The following is a 19761-nucleotide window of genomic DNA, read 5'->3' on the forward strand; positions in this document are numbered from 1 at the left end:
TCCCCACAGGCCAATTTTTGCGGATCAAGCGCAACTGCACAAACAAAGAGGACTATCTTAAGGAAAGTAAGGACCTTTACCAAAGATTCAGGGAGAGGGGTTATTCACATCGCCAACTAAGAAAAGCCAAAAAAAAGCCAATAGAGGAGCAAGGGATGACGAGCAATGGTACATACACTGAGTATAAGCTATACTATCAACAGGACCATTGTACCTTACAAAGTCCCCCAGAAACCCTGGCATCATACCAGTGCAATTGCATACACACCAGCCACTCAGCTGCTTACTGTCGCCGCGATGCATGCATACACCCTCTAGGCCAGTGATGGTGAACCTTGGCACCCCAGAGGTTTTGGAACTACATTTACTATGATGCTCAACTACACTGCAGAGTGCATGAGCATCATGGGAAATGTAGTTCCAAAACATCTGGGGTGCCAAGGTTCACCATCACTGCTCTAGGCATTCCCCACATACCAGGACACTCAACTGCATTACAGCCCAGCCCTGGTAGGCAATGCAGAGGAATATGCAAAAGGATTGACTATCCCTCCAGCAGATCCTCCATCCGGATCGATCTCCTCTCCAATTAACCCCTGTCTTACCGGATCAGCCCCTCTGCACCATACATTTAGTGATATCGCTCTCCCGATCGCACCCGAGCTTCCACAAGGAACTTATCAGGCCATACACAATTATGTGAGAGGAACAAGCTCAATATTGAGACACTCCATGTGAACTTCCCACATCCCCTATTTTTCATCCTGATAAGTCATTCTTTTGTACCGGCCGGTTTTTGTATTTTTGTTACATGTTGTCCGTCTTGTTTTCTGTCTATCATTGAAACATCATGACTTGTACTGCACAGTGTGCATTCCACACAATATTATCATAATAAATTGACTCATTTATGTGTTACCTTGTGCATCATTCACCCTCCATACAACCAACTTTTTTCTGTGACCTATGCAGAACACCTTTCCCATGTGCATGGGAGCGGCTGTTTCTGCCACGGGCTGTGAAGGTCCAGCACCGTAGGCCGGACCTTTAGAGCTCGAGCACTGGTGATGTCATCGGCTGCATGTGTTCTGAATATCTCCTAAACTGTGCAAGTTTAGGAGATATTCACAGTACCTACAGCTAAGGCTTATTATAGGCTTACCTGTAGGTACAAGTGGTGTAACAGAGTTTACTACCAATTTAAGAAAGAAAGGGAAATTAAGAAAAAAAAAAGTGGGTAAAGGAAATGTCTCCTCCTGTATTCCCTGGGAGCACGCCATTAACGTCATGTCTGAAAGCTGAACTCTAGGATCTATTTGTAATGCTTTATCACATTGGTCCAGCTTGGTACTATGTAAGTATGCATTGCTTCTACCTGATGGACCACTTAGGGAAGCTGGAAATCACTGTAGTAGTCAACACTACTGCAATGATAGCCGTGATCTTCTGGTTCCTGCCCAGGTTCTGTGAGGTTCTAATAGGGGGTCACCCGCTCAGCACCACCACCATTCAGAGAATGCCTTGTATTTTTTTCACTGAATACAGGGCATTTTCCGATTGGACAAGTTGGAGAGGAGGGATGGGGGGTAGCCACTTGCATAGTACCTGAGCAGGACCTGGAAGATTGTGAATATCGCTCTAGTAGCACCGACTGCTACGGTGTTTTTCAGTTTCCCCAGCAGTCTATAAGGTATGAGTAATACATACTTTAAAATGTCACTAAAGGCAAAACAAACAGAGATTTTCCTTTACTTCCTGTACTTATTGCCAAAACAGGAAGTGAGAGGAAATCCCTACAAAGTGAGGCAATCCCAGTATGTCACCATTAGATTTATCCTCTATTAGTGTTCCAATGTCAACCCAAAATTTGGGATTTTCTTTTACTCTCATTTTTCAAGAGGGGGAATCTCCCTAACTGGGACAGAGACGGCAATAAAAACTACTCTATCCAAAACTTAAAAAAAATTTTGCCTTTAGTGACAAATTATTGTGGTAAGCTGGGCCGATGTAAGCATGCAATACAAAACATTCATCAGGAGTCCAGATTTAATTTGGTTTAGAACCCTATTTCCATTTGTGGATGGGCATATGTAATTCAAGATTGCCAGAGCCATATGAACTTTGTGTGAGTATTCATGGGATACTGGTAGCTTTTTTTATTGTCCTATTTATAGACTATGAGTAAGACCATAAAGCTTGGGCTAGGGGTGAGTTATTTGTGGGCCAAGCCATTATTGAGACAGCCTTAAAAGCCTGTTTTAGGGTAGGAGGGGATTGTAGGGAGTTTTTAACCACTTAAGCCCCGGAGGATTTGGCTGCTAAAGGACCAGGGGTTTTTTTGCGATTTTTTACTGCGTGACTTTAACGGACAATTGCGCGGTCGTGCGACGCTGTACCTAAACTAATTTGACGTCCTTTTTTTCCCACAAACAGAGCTTTCTTTTGGTGGTATTTGATCACCTGTGCGATTTTTTGATCACGCGCTATAAACAAAAAAAGAGCGTAAATTTTGCAAAAATAACAATATTTTTCACATTTTTTTATATGAAATTCCCCAAAAAAATGTAAAAATCAAAATTTTTTAACATTTTTCGGCCAATTTGTTTTATGCTACCTATGTTTGGTAAAAAAAAATCGCAAAAAGCGTATTTTGATGGGTTTGCGCAAAAGTTATCGCGTTTACTAACAAAGGGAAAGATTTTTGTCATTTTTGGTGTTTTTTTTTTTTCGGTACTGCGACATTGCGGCGGACAGATCGGACCCTTGACTGACATTTTTGACACTTTTGGGGGTACCAGTGACATTACTGCAGTAATCAGTGCTATACATATGCACTGTTACTGCAAAAATGACACTAGCAGGGAAGGGGTTAACTTTATTGGACAGGGAGGGGTTAAGTGTGTCCTAGGGGCGTGATTCTAACTGTGCAGGGACATTGCTATTGGTGTAAAAGCAAAGATCAACAGTTCTACATAGTAGAACGGTCAGATCTTCACTTTTACACAGGGAGAACTGACGGGCAGCTTGTTTACACAAGCCGCTCTGTCTTTCTCCCTTCACAGGAGCGATCGTAGTGTGACTGGCGGACATCGAGTCCGCCGGTCACACGCACTGACTTGTCTGTGAACGAGCCGCGGCGGGCGCGCGCCTCGGCGGGCGCGCGCCCGCCCGCAATAGGCTCGCAAGTCAGTGACAGGCGAGTGACGTATCGATACGTCACTCTGCCTGGCCGGGGCTGACCGCCGCACGACTACCGGTTAATAGGTAATTAGCACCAAAGCATTAAAACTTTGCAATCAGATTTAAGAGAGCTAGCACGTTGAACATTTAGAGAGAGCAGTCCACATGGTTTCCTACTCCTCTTGTGTCTTTGATGTGGCCAAATCTATTTTCTCTTTCTGCACATAGGCATGTTGGGTTACTAAGTTAGTTGAGGTGAATGTCTGATAAATTAAAGACACAATTCCACAAGCTGTGGGAACTTGTACAAATATATTTTTGAAGGGGAAAAGTTCTGGAAGTGAGCTGTATTGAGTTTAGTTTTGCAATATTTCAATTGGAGGTATCTAAAGTTTTCCATATTGAGTATGTGGTATTTGTCTTTTAACTTCTAAAAAGCTCAGCCTTTAGAGAAGAATGCTTGGTATAGTTTTGGAACTGTGAGTCAGGAAAAATCATGAGGGTTGTCGAGACCAGGGAGGAACTAAGGATTGTGAGTTGAGATTACTTTATTGAAACATTGACCTTTGGGGAGGATAGGTACTGGCCAGAAACTGAAATGTTTAGGGCAACAGAACTTTTCTTGGTAATTGGCAAGCCCAAAATGCGTGCCAATTTGAGAAAGTCTATGAGGTTTGTGTCATCCCCAGATCAGTTACCAACAAGTAAATACCCCCTTCCTGCCCAGGCCAATTTTCAGCTTTCAGTGCTGTCACATTTTAAATGACAATTGCATGGTCATGCAACATTGTACCCAAACAACACTTTTATCATTTCTTTCCCACAAATAGAGCTTTCTTTTGTTGGTATTTGATCACCACTAAATTTTTTTTTTTTCTAAACAAATAAAAATAGACTGAAAATTTTGAAAAAAATAAAAAAAAAAGTTTCTCTTTGTTTCGGTTATTAAATGATGTAAATAAGTAAGTTTTCTCCTTCACTGACTGGCACTGATGATGAGGCACAAATATGCAGCACTGATGGGCACTGATTGGCATCTCTAATGGGCACTTACTTGCATCCCTGGTGGGCACAGGTGGGCATCCTTGGTGATAATCAGTGCAGACCCCCCCCCCCCCCATCAGGAGAGCCGCTGATCGTCTCTCCTCTACCCACGCCTTGTCAGTGCGAATAGAGGAAAAGCCTATAAACTGCACTTCCTGGTTACGATGTGACCAGCTGTGATTGGACACAGCTGATCACATGGTAAGGCTTTTTACCAAGATCGGAGATGCGGTGTGTCAGAGCGACACACCGCACCACCGATCGCCATGCTGCGCGTCTTATCCTGCTGTACGTCATATGTAAGCCCAGTCAGGATAACTTAACCACTTTGCGGCCATCATTTTGCTATTTGGCAGGAGGGAAGTGGTTAAACAGCTATAAACCTGACCATTACAATGTACCTACCCGTAACTCAGTTCTACCTACGCCATTCTACCCTATGTGCAAAAAAAAAAAAAATGAACCTTGGTCAAATGCAAACGGGTGATTACAAAGCAGTTGTTTTTTAGACATGTAATGCAGTGTTTCCTTTCTCTTCTCAGGTTTTGCAGTTGGAAAAGCCAGCGACAGAATGATAGCACTAAGAAAAGTAAGACTTTGTTGTCATTCCTTGTAAACAAGATTTATTTGTGATGCTTACCTTAACCAGTATATTATCCTATATGACATTTGGAATGCTTCTATGACCAAAATAGAAGAGTTTTTTTTTTTTTTTTTTAATAAAGAAAAGGCCCTGGGGTCAGTGGTCATAAGAATGCCCCAGGGTTGGTGGTAGGAAGAATGCCACAGAGGCAGTGGTAGGAGGAATGCCTCAAGGGCAAGTAGTAGGAAGGATTGCCACAGCCTCATTAGGAGTAAACAAAATACCCCAGCTGGAGACAGAATAGTGCCTCGTTAATGTTAGTGGAGGAGTAGTATCCAATCGTTGATGTCATTGGGAAGAGGAATATTTTACCATCACTGGTGTCAGTTGAAAGAGTTCTAGTTCATGATTGTGTCAGTCGGAGAAAGAACAGTGTTTTATCATTGGTGTCACTTTGAAGAGAATTAGTGGCCCATTGTTGGTGTCAATGGGGGGGGAATAGATGCTCCCCCCAACACTTGTGCTCAGTGGTTAGAGCCCATGCACCCACTGCCACTCTGCACACAAAGACTTTAGCCTACCCTGAGAAGGCCCTCCATGCGGTGACTTCTCACAGGGGCCAGCAAACAGAAAGCAATAGGCCATAGCTGAAGGACTGCTTTACCAGAATACAATGATGTGGACTTTTTTCAGTAAGCTAAAGTACTTATAAGTGTACTAATCCTTATCAAGCCACCTTATGCACAAAACGGCATGTTGATTGTGATTTTCTCTCAGCTCTTTTCTCTTTCGTTCATTGATGGACACAGCTTCTGATCTTCTTAACCATTGGGTTATACTGCCCTCTAGGCAGAAAAAACGTCTGGCTAAGCCTATGGGCAGTCCCATGGGGTATACTCCCTCTCTCTGCTCTAGGTGAGGTACTAAGTTTTTTTCTTCCTAGTCAGGAGTAAGGACCTAATTCCTTGCTTGGATCTCTGGTCCTGGCAATTTTTTTCTTTTGGATAGAATTTTTTCTCCTGGTATTTCCCTGTGAGATCTACAATCAACTGCCGGACTGGGCAACGGGCTGGATAATCTAGATCCAGTGGTCACCCCAGTCTGGCAAACGAGTGTGGGAAGACCTCGCGCTAGGTCGGCCGCGACATAGCCCCACCGGAAAGGGGCTGCCTGCAAGTTAAATGCCTCGCAAGGTCTCATATGACTGCGTCTCGGCCCGAGTCGCAGCGTACCTCCTGGCCGACAGCCCCCCCTTTCGATGACAAGGGGTTCTGTCTGGAGCAGTGCCCACCTGGTTCCTGGTATGATGAGTAGCTGTCCCCCCCTCTCCTCCTGAGGGTTTTGGGGTGGGCGTGGGCCCCTCCTTGGGACAGTCAGACCCCCGGGTTTCCCTCCTTCCTGTCAGGCACCCCCCTTCATCTGTCCCCCCCCCCCCCATCCTACCCACCCTCCACTTATGCTGGGGCTGTGTGGGTGGTCTGGGGTGGGGGCAGGGCGCTATGCCGGGGGGGGGGGGGTGCGCCGCTGGCGACTGAACGATCGGCTGTGCGGGGGGTTGTACTTAGTGGGGGCTCCTGCCAAGGCTCCCTGTCCTGCTTGAGCCTGTCCTTGAGGCCTAGGAATCCCTCCTGGGTCCCTGGGAGCCTTGTGGTGCCATTATTTTGTGTACTCAATGCACAGAGACCATGTTTGTGTAGTCCAGCGGCCATTTTACTGTGGTTTGCCATTGAAAATAGCAGGGGCCATGACAGTGGAGCCCTCTGGGCAGCGATTTCCTCAGTGGGTGCCCCTCCTCATCCATTGGTGCTGACTTCCTGGATCCTTTCATTTCCTGATCGCCACTCGTTCAGTGCAGATTCTCCTAGTGGCTGTGGTGCCTGGTTTCTGCGGGGTGGGGAGTCTGGTGGGGTCCTCTCCCTCTCTGCTGAGGATCAATTGGTGCTTTGTGACTGCCAACTGGGTGGTGCTGCCAGTGCAGTGGGGGGTTTTCTCTTAGCAGTGTTTTACACTTTTTTGCGGTGTCCCCCTTGTGTCTCATGGAGTCTTTGTATCACATCTCCCCACCTGATCCCCTCTCTGGGGCCACGGGGCCCTCTGGCTCCCATCCATCCATCGATGCACTGACAGCGGTCCTGGAGTCCCTTTTGTCCCAGGTGGAGGTGGCTTTTGGGCGACGGGCTGGCAAAATGTGCCCCCCCCCGCCTTCCCCTGCCTCATCTGTCTTCTCGGCCGCTGTGGACGTGGATCACCCTGCTGGGTCTGCGACCACACACCCTGAAACCTCAGATAGTGAGGAAGATTCTTCCGCTTCTGCAACCGCGCATGAAAAGGCGCTGGTGGACGCTCTGATTGTTATCTGTGCTTGAGACTTAAAGTTAGAGGACACAGCTGCGGCTGTGACGGAGGCGGCGGTGCTTTTTTTAGCACTCACACAAGCCATCCAGAGCAGCAAAGGAGTTCCCTTTCCCCTCCTATTTTGAAAAATTGTCCCCTCGGGGTCCCTAAGCAAGTTGCTAGGCGATACCCCTATGAGGAGTCCCTTCTTAAGAAGTGGTCTGTTCCACCGGTGGTGGACCCTCCAGTTTCTAGATTAAACAAGGCAACCATGATTCCAATTGTAGAGTCCCCTGCCTGTAAGGACCCAGCTGACAGGAAGGCGAAGGCTGTGGCCCACAATTTGTACACCCTGGCTGTTTCGGCACTGAGGTCGATTTTTACTATTGCCCTGGTGTGTCAGAGTGGGCTAAGCTTTTACATTGTGACCTGGAGGGAGAATAGCTCCCCCCTCCCTTTGCTGAGCTGGCGGACGAGCTGGTCCAGGGGCTACAGTTTATCTGCCTCTTTGGATGCGCCTTCCCTAGTGGCTCGGCTCTCAGTTTCAGCGGTGGTCCTTCGGCACGTCGCTTGGCTCAAATGCTGGTCTGCAGACAAAACGTCTAAAAAGGCCTTGACTGATCTTTCCTTTCAAGGATATTAGTTAGATGCTACTCTGGAGGACATCATTAAAGGTCTCACGGGGGAAAGAGTACCTTTCTTCCGCCAGCTACTAAGGGCTAGGACCCTTGTTGTAGACATAGGCCCTTCTGCTCATGAGAAGTTGTTCCGTCCCTCGGGGTCGACTGACAAGGGATCGGAGCCCTTCGGGGCCTCCTCCTCTGAAGGATCCAAGCGAACTTGGTCTGCCAAGTCAAGTGCGGGCTTCCCCAGACCCGTGGACAAGACTCCTTGAGCAGGAAGGTGTGCCCTCACCCGTTTCTGGGGTGGGGAGATGTCTTCACTGGTTCCCGAACCCGTAGACTACCCTGGTGCAAGAACAAGTGGGTCCACGATGTCATTCAGTCCGGCTACAAGATCGAGTTTCGTTCTTACCCTCCGGTAAAGTTCTTCCTTCCGACGTGCGACTGTCCCCAGTCCGCTTACAGGCTGTTTTTGGGGCGGTGCAAGACCTTTTACTTTAAAGGGTGATGGTTCCGTCTTCAGAACGTTTTCTGGGGTTTTACTCCCATTTACAGTCCCAAGGAAGGAAGGCAAGGTGCGTCCAATTCTGGACCTCAAGGTGCTGAACTGCATTGTGTGGATGCAGAAGTTCAGAATGGAGTACGCGCGGTGGTGGCTTCCCTGCTTTAGGGGGATTTTCTCCATCGCTTACCTTCACTTTCCAATATGTGTCGGTCTCCAGCGTTTCTCCGCTTTGCCGTGGGAGAGGAGCATTTTCAGTTTGTGGCGTCCCCTTTTGGTCTCGCCTCTGCTCCTAAAGGCTTCACAAAAGTGTTGGCCCTGGTGCCAGCATTGTTATGCCAATGGGGGATCGTGGTACTGGGCTACTTGGACGTCATCCTTCTGCGAACAGAGTCTTACTGCTCTGGTGGAAAACCTGGAAATCACCATAGGAGCTTGAGGGAGTTTGGTTGAATTCTGAATTTTTGAGAAGTCTGCTCTGGCTCTGTCCACAAGCTGGACTATCTGGGTCTGACTCTGGACTCAGCCTTAGCCAGAGTGCTCCTTCCTTTGGACAAACTCCAGAAACTACAGGCTGCAATTAATCTCCTGCTGTATAGCAGATGGTCATCCCTCCGGACTTGTATATGGGTGCTGGGCCTGATGGTGTCTACCTTCGTGGCGGTTCCATTTGCACAGTTCCATATGAGGTTCCTGCAAGGGAGATTCTGGCCAAATGGAACAATAATCTGTAGTCCCTGGACAATCAAACCCGGGCTGAGCCGGGGAACGAAAGAGTCCCTGTTATAGTGGCTTCGTGCTTCAGCTGGGCAAATCCTTCTTCCCCTTATATTGGACAGTGGTCACCATGGATGCCAGGCTGTTCAGTTGGCAAATATTCTGCTTAGGGGATCTGGACACTGGAAGAGTCCAGACTACTTATCAATGTCTTGCAACTCCGAGCGATCAGACTGTGCCTGGAACATTGGACGGATCATCTTCAGGGTTGTCCAGTGCGTATTCAATCAGACAGTGCCACGGCCGTGGCTTATGTCCGTCTCCAGGGGGGTACAAGAAGTGTCCTGGCAGTTCTGAAGGTAGCTGGCATTCTAAGGTGGGTAGAACGGTTTGTTCCAGTCCTCTCTGCCGTACATATTCCCTGGGTGTAAAACTGGCAGGCAGAATACCTCAGTCGGCAGGCGTTGGACCAAGATGGGTGGTCCCTTCATCCAGAGGTGTTTCATCAGTTGTGTCTCCAGTGGGGCATCCCGATGTTGATCTGTTGGCATCTTGTCTCAACAGAAAGGTGCAGAGGTTTGTGGCACAGTCGCAGGATCCTCTGGCGGACGCCACAGACCCAATGGTGGCCCCATGGGGTCAGTATCGTCTGATTTATGTCATTCCTCCTCTCAAACTTCTGCCAAGACTTCTACGCAGGATTAAGGCCGAAGGGATTCCGGTCATCTTAGTGGCCCCGAATTGGCCTTACCAGGCTTGGTACGCCGATTTGGTGCGGCTGGTCGGCGATGTTCCTTGGAAGCTTCCTCTCAGGGAGGATCTGCTGTCCCAAGGACCAATGTTCTATCCTGCTTTGCAGTTTTGAGTCGGTGTTTCCAACACTTAAAAGCTAGAAAACCTACTTCTAGGAAGACGTACATTGCATGGTTTGAGTCTCTTGGGGTTAACCTATGCTCTTGTTCGTCGGGGCCTTCCTTCAAAGGGGGGGGGGGGGTTGAGCAGAAACTTGAAATACCTTCAAGGGTCAGGTGTCGGCCTTAGTGGTCTTATTTCAACAACCCCTGGCCCCATACTCCTTGGTGTGTACTTTTCTTCAGGGAGTTAGGCTTTTGACCCCTCCAGTGCGGTCTCTGTTGCCATCTTGGCACCTTGATCTGTTGCTCTCAGTCCTTCAGAAGCCTTTTTTTGAGAATCTTCAGGAGATTTCCCTTCTTACGCTGTCCCAGAAGGTGGCCTTTTTTTGTAGCTTTCACCTCAGCACGTAGGGTTTGGAATTGGCAGCGTTATCCTGTCGTTCACCTTACTGGTGGTTCACAGTGATTAGGTGGTTCTTCGCCCCTGTCCATTGTTCCTTCCTCAGGTTGTCTCAGTTTCATTTGAATGGAGACATTGTTTTGCCTTCCCTGTGTCCCAGGCCAACACCTCCGAAGGAAATTGCTTTGCATGTCTTGGATGTGAACCGGGCAATTGGGGTGTACCTGGCAGTTACAGAGTTTTTTTAGGAAGTCAGCTCACTATTTGTGCTCACGGGTGTGCCTCGGAAAGGGTTGTCCGTTTGTCCATTTCCAGATGGATCTGACATACGGTGGTTCAGGTCTATTCCAACTAGGGTCAGGTTCCTCCTTTCCCTGTCCAGGCACATTTTACTTGGGCGCTCAGTGCCTCTTGGGCTTTTCGTCATCAGGCGCCAGTGATGCAGGTTTGCAAGGCGGCCGCCTGGTCATTGGAGCTCACTTTCCCAAAGTTCTATAAGGTGGATGTGTTGGCATCTGCGGATGCTTCCTTTGGCTGCAAGGTTTTTGCAGGCTGCTGTTTAGAGGATCTGATCCTCTTTGAGGGTGTATTGTTTTTTTCAGGTGAGCTCCAGTTGTTTTGTTTGAGCTCCTGTTTACTTGGTTGGCTATAGTTAGCCTTGGGAATTTCTTTTTTGCTGTTCCACACCTCATGTTTAACTCTGCAAGATCAGGAGCTGTGCTGGTCAAAGAACAAAAGAGAAAATGGGATTTTTGACTTACCATAAAATACATTTCTCTGATGTTTATTGAGGGACACAGCACCCACCCCTCTGTGGAGTTGTAATTCTTCTGACACTGCTTGTAACAAAACTGAGCACCTATAGCAGAGAGAGGTAGTATACCCCCTGGGACTGCCCATAGGCCTGGGACTGCCCGTTTCTACCTAGTGTCCTACTCCTGTAAGGGGCAGTATAACCCAATGGTTAAGAAGTTTAGGAGCTGTGTCCATGAATGAACATTAGAGAAATGGCTTTTACAGTAAGTCAAAAATCCCATTTTCATACTGCTGGTATTTTGCACTGTATGTCGCTGCCTCTACAGATTCCTCACTTGAGCGTTGCTGGTTGGGATACAATGCAGTATATGCTTTCTAACTTTGAAAAAAATGTGTGTTTTAACCTTGAATTTATACTTTCTTGACACAGGCAAAGAACAGAGCTGTCCATTATTTGCATTACATAGAACGATACAACAATCATACCAGTAAGTTTACCTGTTGAATGAATGTGCCATTAGATTGTAAGCTCTTCTGATCAGGGCCCTCTTAATCCTCTTGTATTTTATTGTATTGTATATGTACTGTCTCCCTCTAATATTGTAAAGCGCTGCGTAAACTGCTGGCGCTATAGAAATCCTTAATAATAATAATGTGCGTTTATGCTATATTTTATGTTAATGCTACCTTTCTTTTTACTTTCTCATTGTTATCATTAAAGTGGTTGTAAACCCTCACATATAGCTAGTGTAGTGAATAGCCTCAGATGATACACAAAAATAAAACAAATCCTCTTGCATAGGTGTTACTTGTATCTGCTGTCTTCCCCTATCTACACCCTTTGCAAACTGTAGATGATGTTTCTTCATCTGTCTCAGCACATTGAAGAAAGTGGGGAGACTGGACTTACACTGTGTCAGAGAGCTTTTTGGAGGAAAGGGACCCCCCCCCCCCTCCACCTAGGCAGAGGAACAAAGGAACATGTAGAGCTGTATTCGGAATAGACAAGCTCCCTGCTTATCTCCCTCTAAGCTCCCTCCTGGCACAAATTTTATGCTCATGTTATCTCATGTGTGTGAGAACTTGTCAGAAGTGACTCATGCTGATAACAGAAGAATGAAGCACCAGAGATAAACAACACTTAGAGCTTTGGAGCGAGATTAGTAAACACTAGAGATCTATGCGCTTAGCTCAAATTTCATGAATGGGGTTTACAACCACTCTAATAAACAAATGTATATTTTCAGGGGCAGACTGTGCCGAGACGTGGCGGCATTTACTTCCCCAAGCTAGCGCCCCTTCAATTTATACAGGCTAAATGCAGACCTCTTTTCACAAGTATTCATGTGATTTAAGAAATGGGGGTTCCATGTATTAATAAAAACATGGTCTAAAAAAATTCTTCCCAACCATGCAGACAATATATGTTGTTATAACGGCAAGTCCTTATTGGCAATAATGGTGAGGATACTGTACCAAGCCCGAACAACCAGAACCACTGAGACCTAGTAGACAAGGTCCTGAAGTTGAAACGGATACAAAATAGTGTATTTGTCCTAGAAATTCTAGGATATGTACATAGAGTATATATAAATATATCAAGGATATATTGGAATGGTGGTCCAGACTACCTGCAATGGTGGACCTGCTGTACTAGAGAAAAACCCCACAGTGGATGTTTACGGATGCATGAATAAACTGAAAGGCAAAATAAATGTATCTAAATAGGCTGTAGCTGGGTACGATGGGGGAGGTGAGCAAGGCCCTGTCCAGAATTGGCCTCCCGGGCCGTGTGTGCGCAGCGCCCCCACACCGCACATGCGTGAATGATATCATTGCGACGGAGTGACGCCACATGCACGCGTCCCACCAACACGGAAGCCACCATAGGGACACACGCAGGTAGGTGTTCCAAGGGGGGAGGAATATGGAGGGAGGGAGAGATGTAGGCCAGATCATAATAGACCTCCTTACCTCCAAGTAGCCACAAATAAGAATCCGGACATCTGTCCGTGCCGGGTGGTCCGATTTGTAGGCCTGGATCATCACCATATTACAACAAATATGTGAAGTGCCATCTAGTGGTCAAAAACAGTAGTGTTGGTCAATCACAGAATATTTATCAGCAATATATAAATATACTAAATCTGCAGAGTGGCACATTTTTTTAACAGTGTGTACATACAGCCAAAGCGTATGTCTAAATTACATATTGGCATAAAGATGCAATATGGTATTGGGTATACAAAGTATATCTATTCATGGTATTTCCAGAGCAAAGAAGGACTAGAAAAGAAAAAAGAAGAGACAAGGATAATAACTCTCCATATTCCCAAATGTACTGTAAACATTTTTTTTTTCCATCCCACCTTATGAAAATCATTCTAGGAAGGGTTTGAAGCATACTGCTTCATTTAGTCCTAGGGGTTGCGTAGCTTTTAATTTGTGAATCCATCTGGAGGAGGATTTTGTTCCAATCACCCCCCTCTGGGGCTCGGATGGATACGATCCAAAATCAAGAATTTTATATTTAGAAATTTCTTATTATGCTTAAGAGTTGTATGACGGGCAAGACGTAAATCAGGGTTGCAAGTTTGCATACTTCTGATGTGTCTGTATGCTCCTTGCCAAAATACTCACTTTGTTTTGCCGATATAATAACATCCACAATCACAAAGAGCCATGAAGATGACTCTAAAAGTCCTGCAATTGGCAAAGTGTTTTGGTTTGAAAACTTGACCATTAAGTAGAATAGGATTCTTTTCTTTGTGCATATATTTGCAAGATCCACACATAAAGATACCCCTATATTTGCATGGATCTTTGCAGGACTCTCCTTTAAATGAGCTTTTTACAAGTTTATCTCTAATTGAGGTTGCTTTTGGGGGTGGGGTTTGTGAAATAAAATGACCAAGGTATGGATCCATAGTTAAGGTATGCCAATATTTCTCTATAATCCTTCTTACTTGTGCATGTTGATTTGAATATTTGGTAATTATTCTCAATGAATTGTTTTCCTTCTTAGATTTAGTTGAATACAGGAGGTCATGTCTTGTCTGTGAGGGTGTGCCTCTAAATGCCTTTTTTAAGGATGTATGAGAGTATCTCCTCTGCAGTAGCCTATCACGAAGTTTATTGGCTTCGATCTTGAATGTACTATCGTCTGAATAATTTAGTCTGGTATAGACAAAAAAGATATTGACTATAGGGAATCGAGTTGACTAAAGGTTTGGGATGGAAGCTAGAAGCGTGCAATAAAGTATTCCCGGTTTTGGACTTCCTATATAGGCTACTGCAGAGGGCGTCATCTTTCCCTCTATATACCTCTACATTAAAAAATGCTACACGATTTGGGTCAGATGACATAGTAAATTAAAGGTTGAATTAGTTTTTGTTCATTCTCTCCACACATAGCATTAATAGGTCTGGGGGCCCTTCCCATATGACAAAAATATCGTCTGTACCAGTGCCATAAAGTAATATTGTCCCTGTACATCTTTAAGGCCTCATCAGTAAGAAACATTTGTTTAGCCAATAGAAACAAGTGTTTTTGTTTAGCCAATATAAAGCACTTGGGGGAGTAGAGGGAGAGGAAATTAGGGGTGGGGAGCTGGTATTTGAGCAGACAATGCTCGTAAAACGCTCAAGTCAGGCGTTTCTAATAAAGTCTATGGGGCCAAAAATCGATTGTAATCTGCCAAAAAAAAGCTCATGTACTTTTTTGAGCGACAGGTATTTTGCTTCAGGTGACAGAACGCTCAGATGTGAACAGGGGCCATTAAAATTAATAGGATTTGGCTTGTTGAGCGTTTTAGAGCTTCTACCAGAAAATCTCTCAGGTGTGAACAGGGCCTAAATGTTATTACCTATATGGTAGCAGTTTTGTAAGAAAGGAAGGAAGCACAACCACCATTAGCAATTATTACTGCTTACTCTTTCTAACATGTTCTGCAAAAGTGATAGGGGTATCTGACTGCCTTGGCAATACACTTTTTTCATCCAATTTTTTATGCATTAACTCAAATATAACTAGTCAGGGTTCACACCTAACCATTTGTGGTAATATGCATTACCACAGCACATGGTACTATGTGCATTGCGTTGTGGTGCTATTCATTTAGAATGGTGTATCTGCACAGTAATTGCAAAAGTGTCTATGTTAAGCCAACTACAACTCACATTTTGGTTGGTTGCCAATAATGCTGCCGTGCATAAAAATGTGCTCCTAGCCTATTTAAATTATATATTTCTCTGTCGCTCATTGACAGACGCAGTCCTCTTTGATTAATATCAAATTGGGTTATACTGCCCTCTACCGGAGTAGGACACTAGGCAGAAGAAAACGTTCTGGCCACACCTTAGGGGCAGTCCCAGAGGGTATATCCTCTCTCTCTCTGCTACAGGATGTCAGTTTTTTTCTGTCTAGTCAGGAGTAAGGACCTAAGATCCTTGCTGGGATCTTTTGGTCCTGGCAAGATTTTTTAGATAAAGCTTTTTTAGTTAGCTTTTTTTCTCTCCAGTTTTTTGTTCCTGTGAGATCTTCAAGCAAGTATGCTGGAGCTGGAGGACGGGCTGGATGTTGAGATCCAGTGGTCACCCCAGCCGGCCTACAAGCGCGTGCAGATTTCAGCTCCGCGCTGGATCGGCCGCGACATATTTAAACAATTATGCTAGAATTGGGCGACGGGCTGGATGTTGAGATCCAGTGGTCACCCCAGTCAGCCTACAAACGCGTGCAGGCCCTAGCTCCGCGCTGGGTCGGCCGCGACATAGTCCCACTGGACGGGGACTGACAACGCGAGTTAAACGTCTCGCTAGGACGCCTACGACCAGTCGGAAACTGAGTCGCGGCGTCCGTATTGGTCGATAGCCCCCCTACCTCGGTGGAGAGGGGTTCTGTTAGGAGTGGGTGCCCGCCTGTTCCGGTATGGTGAGTAGAATGTTCCCCCTCTCCTCTGTCGGGTTTTGGGAATGGATACGGGCCCCTCTGTGGATGGTCGGACCCTCTTGATCCTGGGTTCCCCCTCTATCCTGTGACATGCTTCACAAATCTCCCTCTTGATAGTGTGATTTGGTGAATAAGAGATACCACTCCAGGAGGCTTGGTTTGGGAGCTGACTATCTGATAGTCACTGTAAAGAGCTGGCGCCATAAAAGGAGGCAGGACGCCGCTGGCATTACTATTTGAAGTAGTCATGTAAGAGAGGGTGATATGATCAAGCACCTACTTAATGCATAGTGATGCAGCTTCATGGACTACCGCCATCCTCCCGCAGGCCGCACGGAATCCGCAGGCCGCCGCCATCCTTCCGCAGGCCGCATGGAATCTGCAGGCCGCTGCTATCCTCCCGCAGGTCGCACGGAATCTGCAGGCCGCCGCCATCCTCCCGCAGGCCGCACAGAATCCGCAGGCCGCCACCATCCGCCCGCAGGCCGCACGGATTCCGCAGGCCGCCGCCATCCTTCCACAGGCCGTCCGCAGGCCGCGCGGGGCCGCCATTTTGGTGTAGCCTGGTGTCTCTAGCATGGGGGCGGCCATTTTGGATACACCCAGCTACCTCGAGGAGTAGCAGTGGGAGTGCCGGAAGGCGTGTAAAGGAGCGGAGCCGCCTCCTTTACTCGGGAAAACGATCCACAAGACTTCCTGTTCTGTAAAGGACAGCGCTGAGAGCAGTCCATTAAGAAACTTCTGTGCATCGGATGTTAAGCCTTGAGGGTGTCTCTTCTCTCTCTGTGGGGGCTCCAAAGTAGTGGTCACTGAGGGGCGCTATTGCGCTGAGGGATTACTTTAAAGAGAAAAGGTTTTTTTCTTCTCTTTTCAAATTTTGTCATTTGTTTGCTGACAGGTTCCTGGCTTTGCCATGGACCCTGAGACGCATGTATCCCCACCTGATCCCCTCTAGGTGACCGCGGGACCCTCCAACTCTCCACTTACTGTAGATGCACTATCAGCGGTTTTGGAGTCTTTTGTATCCCGGGTGGAGGTGGCCTGTCAGGGACGGGGGGGCGAAAAAACGACCCCCGCCTACCCCTATTTCATCTGACATATCAGATACAGATTCTGAGCCTGTCGCTGCGACTGCAGGTCCCTCTTCTGGGGCTTGGGTCTCGGGTACCGTCTCCTCAGATAGTGAGGAGGACGTTTCTGCTTCCGCCATAGCACAAGAAGAAGCATTGGTGGATGCACTAATTGTGTCTGTCCGGGAAACCTTAAGACTTGAGGTTACACCGGCAGAGGTAGCTGATATTGAAATTCCCTTTGGTACTCTCAAACCTACCAAGATGGCGAAGGTGTTTCCCTTGCCCAATTGTTTTGGTAACATAATTAAAGAGGAATGGGGTCGTCCAAAGCCGACCCCTGGTATTTCCAAACGGATTGCTAGGCGCTATCCGTTTGAGGAATCTCTACTTAAAAAATGGACGGTACCACCATTGGTGGATTCACCGATTTCCAGACTAAATAAAGCTACTGTTATCCCGTTGGAGGACGCTCCATCCTTTAGGGATCCAGTGGAGCGTAAGGTGGAAGCACTATCCCGCTCCATTTTTTCCCTGATAGGGTCAGCCTTTAGACCAGTGATTGCAATTGGTTTGGTTTCACAAACATTGACAGAATGGACCAAGTTGTTACGCCGTGACCTAGAGGGGAGAAGTATCCCCCCGGCAGTATCGGACTTGCTGGAGCAGATGATGCAAGGGCTACAGTTTGTCTGTGACGCCGCTCTGGACGCCACTCCATTGTTGGGGCGTGTATCGATTTCAGCAGTGGTCCTCAGGCGTGTGTTGTGGTTAAAGTGCTGGTCGGCGGATCAAGGTTCCAAGAAAGCTTTGGCTAATCTCCCCTTTCAAGGGAATCGCCTGTTTGGGGCTACCTTGGATGAGATTATTAAGGATCTCATTGGAGGCAAAAGCACTTTTTTGCCACTTCCTTTTCCGCTCATAAAAAGTTTTTTCGCCCCGCGGGGTCGGGCGATAAGACAAAGTCCTCCAAAGCCCCTCCAGGGGGTTTCAAGGGGCGCTGGTCTGGTAAACAAAAGTCCGGCTCTTCCAGAGCTGAAGATAAGACTACTAAAGCCTGAAGGTGCGCCCCCACCCATATCTGGGGTGGGGGGACGTCTTCACCGGTTTCCGGATCCATGGCTTTCCAGAATCCCGGACAAATGGGTTCTCGAAGTCATACGGTCGGGATACAAGATCGAGTTTCGATCACTTCCACCGGTGCGATTCTTTCCTTCCAATATTCGACTATCCCCGGATCGCTTAGAAGCTTTACGGGGGGCAGTAACGGATTTGATGCAACAAGGAGTGGTAGTCCACGTTCCTTGGACAGAGCGTTTTCAGGGGTTCTATTCTAACCTATTCACAATACCCAGAAAAGAGGGCAAGGTGCGTCCAATTCTGGACTTAAGAGCACTTAATCTTTTTGTCAGGGTACAAAAATTCAAGATGGAGTCCATTCGCACAGTAGCAGCCTCCCTGCATCAGGGGGATTTTCTGGCGTCCATAGACATCAAGGATGCCTATCTTCACATTCCCATTTACGCAGGACATCAGCGTTTCCTGCGTTTTTCCGTAGGAGAGAACCATTATCAGTTTGCGGCGTTACCCTTTGGTCTCGCCTCGGCTCCCCGGGTCTTCAGGTGTTGGCCCCAGTTTTGGCGCTGTTGCAACAGCGAGGCATATCGATTGTAGGTTACCTAGACGATCTTCTGCTTTGTGCGGAGTCTCCGCAGACTCTGTTGCTGAACTTGGAGATCACCATGATCTCTTTGCAAGAGTTCGGGTGGCTGGTGAACTTGCAGAAGTCATCTCTGGTTCCCACCAGGAGGCTGGAATATCTGGGTCTAATTTTAGACACATCCCTGGCAAAAGTGTTTCTCCATGCGGAGAAACTCCAGAAGATTCAATCAACGATTCAGTTGTTACTGTCCGTCAACTGGCCTTTCCTTCGGACTTGCATGAGGGTCCTGGGTCTGATGGTGGCTTCCTTCGAGGCAGTACCATTTGCCCAGTCCCATACCCGAATCCTTCAAAAGGAGATTCTTCTCAAATGGAACCAGAATCCCGATTCCCTGGACAAGCGGATCCGACTGAGCGAGCGGACCAGGGAGTCTCTGGTCTGGTGGCTTCGGTCTCCGATGCTCAGCCAGGGGAAGTCATTTCTTCCAAAATACTGGACGATTGTCACCACGGATGCCAGTCTATCCGGGCGGGGAGGAATTTTCGCCAAATTATCTGCTCAGGGGCTCTGGTCCCTGGAAGAGTCCAGGTTACCGATAAATGTATTGGAACTGAGAGCGATCAGACTTTGTCTGATTCATTGGACCGAGCAGCTCCGGGGCAGCCCGGTGCGGATCCAGTCGGACAATGCCACAGCAGTGGCTTACCTCAATCACCAGGGGGGCACCAAGAATGTCCTGGCGGCCATAGAAATGGCCAGCATTCTTCATTGGGCGGAACGATTTTTTCCAGCTCTCTCCGCGGTATTCATTCCGGGGGTGGAGAATTGGCAGGCAGATTATCTCAGCCGTCAGATTCTGGATCAAGGGGAATGGTCTCTGCATCCAGAGGTATTCCACCAACTGTGTCTTCATTGGGGCACCCCGAATGTGGATCTGTTGGCATCTCGGCTCAACAGGAAGGTGCGGAGGTTTGTAGCTCGCTCCCGCGATCCTCTAGCAGACGCCGCGGACTCGCTGGTCGCCCCGTGGGGGCAGTATCAGCTACTGTATGCCTTCCCTCCTCTCAAGTTGTTGCCAAAACTTTTT

At 47.3% G+C, this 19761-nt stretch overlaps 1 protein-coding gene across 1 annotated transcript in view; it reads left to right on the forward strand.

The window, feature by feature from the left end:
• Positions 1–19761, forward strand: part of MRPS5 (mitochondrial ribosomal protein S5) — a 297159-nt gene that overhangs the window by 254342 nt on the left and 23056 nt on the right. The window contains exons 7-8 of the mRNA XM_082251224.1: positions 4767–4813; positions 11424–11481. Of these exons, the coding sequence (XP_082107350.1) occupies positions 4767–4813; positions 11424–11481 (105 nt within the window). The remainder of the gene's footprint in view (positions 1–4766; positions 4814–11423; positions 11482–19761) is intronic.

Source organism: Pelophylax lessonae (genome assembly GCF_965119305.1).
Source record: "Pelophylax lessonae genome assembly, chromosome: 3".
Taxonomy (NCBI): domain Eukaryota; kingdom Metazoa; phylum Chordata; class Amphibia; order Anura; family Ranidae; genus Pelophylax; species Pelophylax lessonae.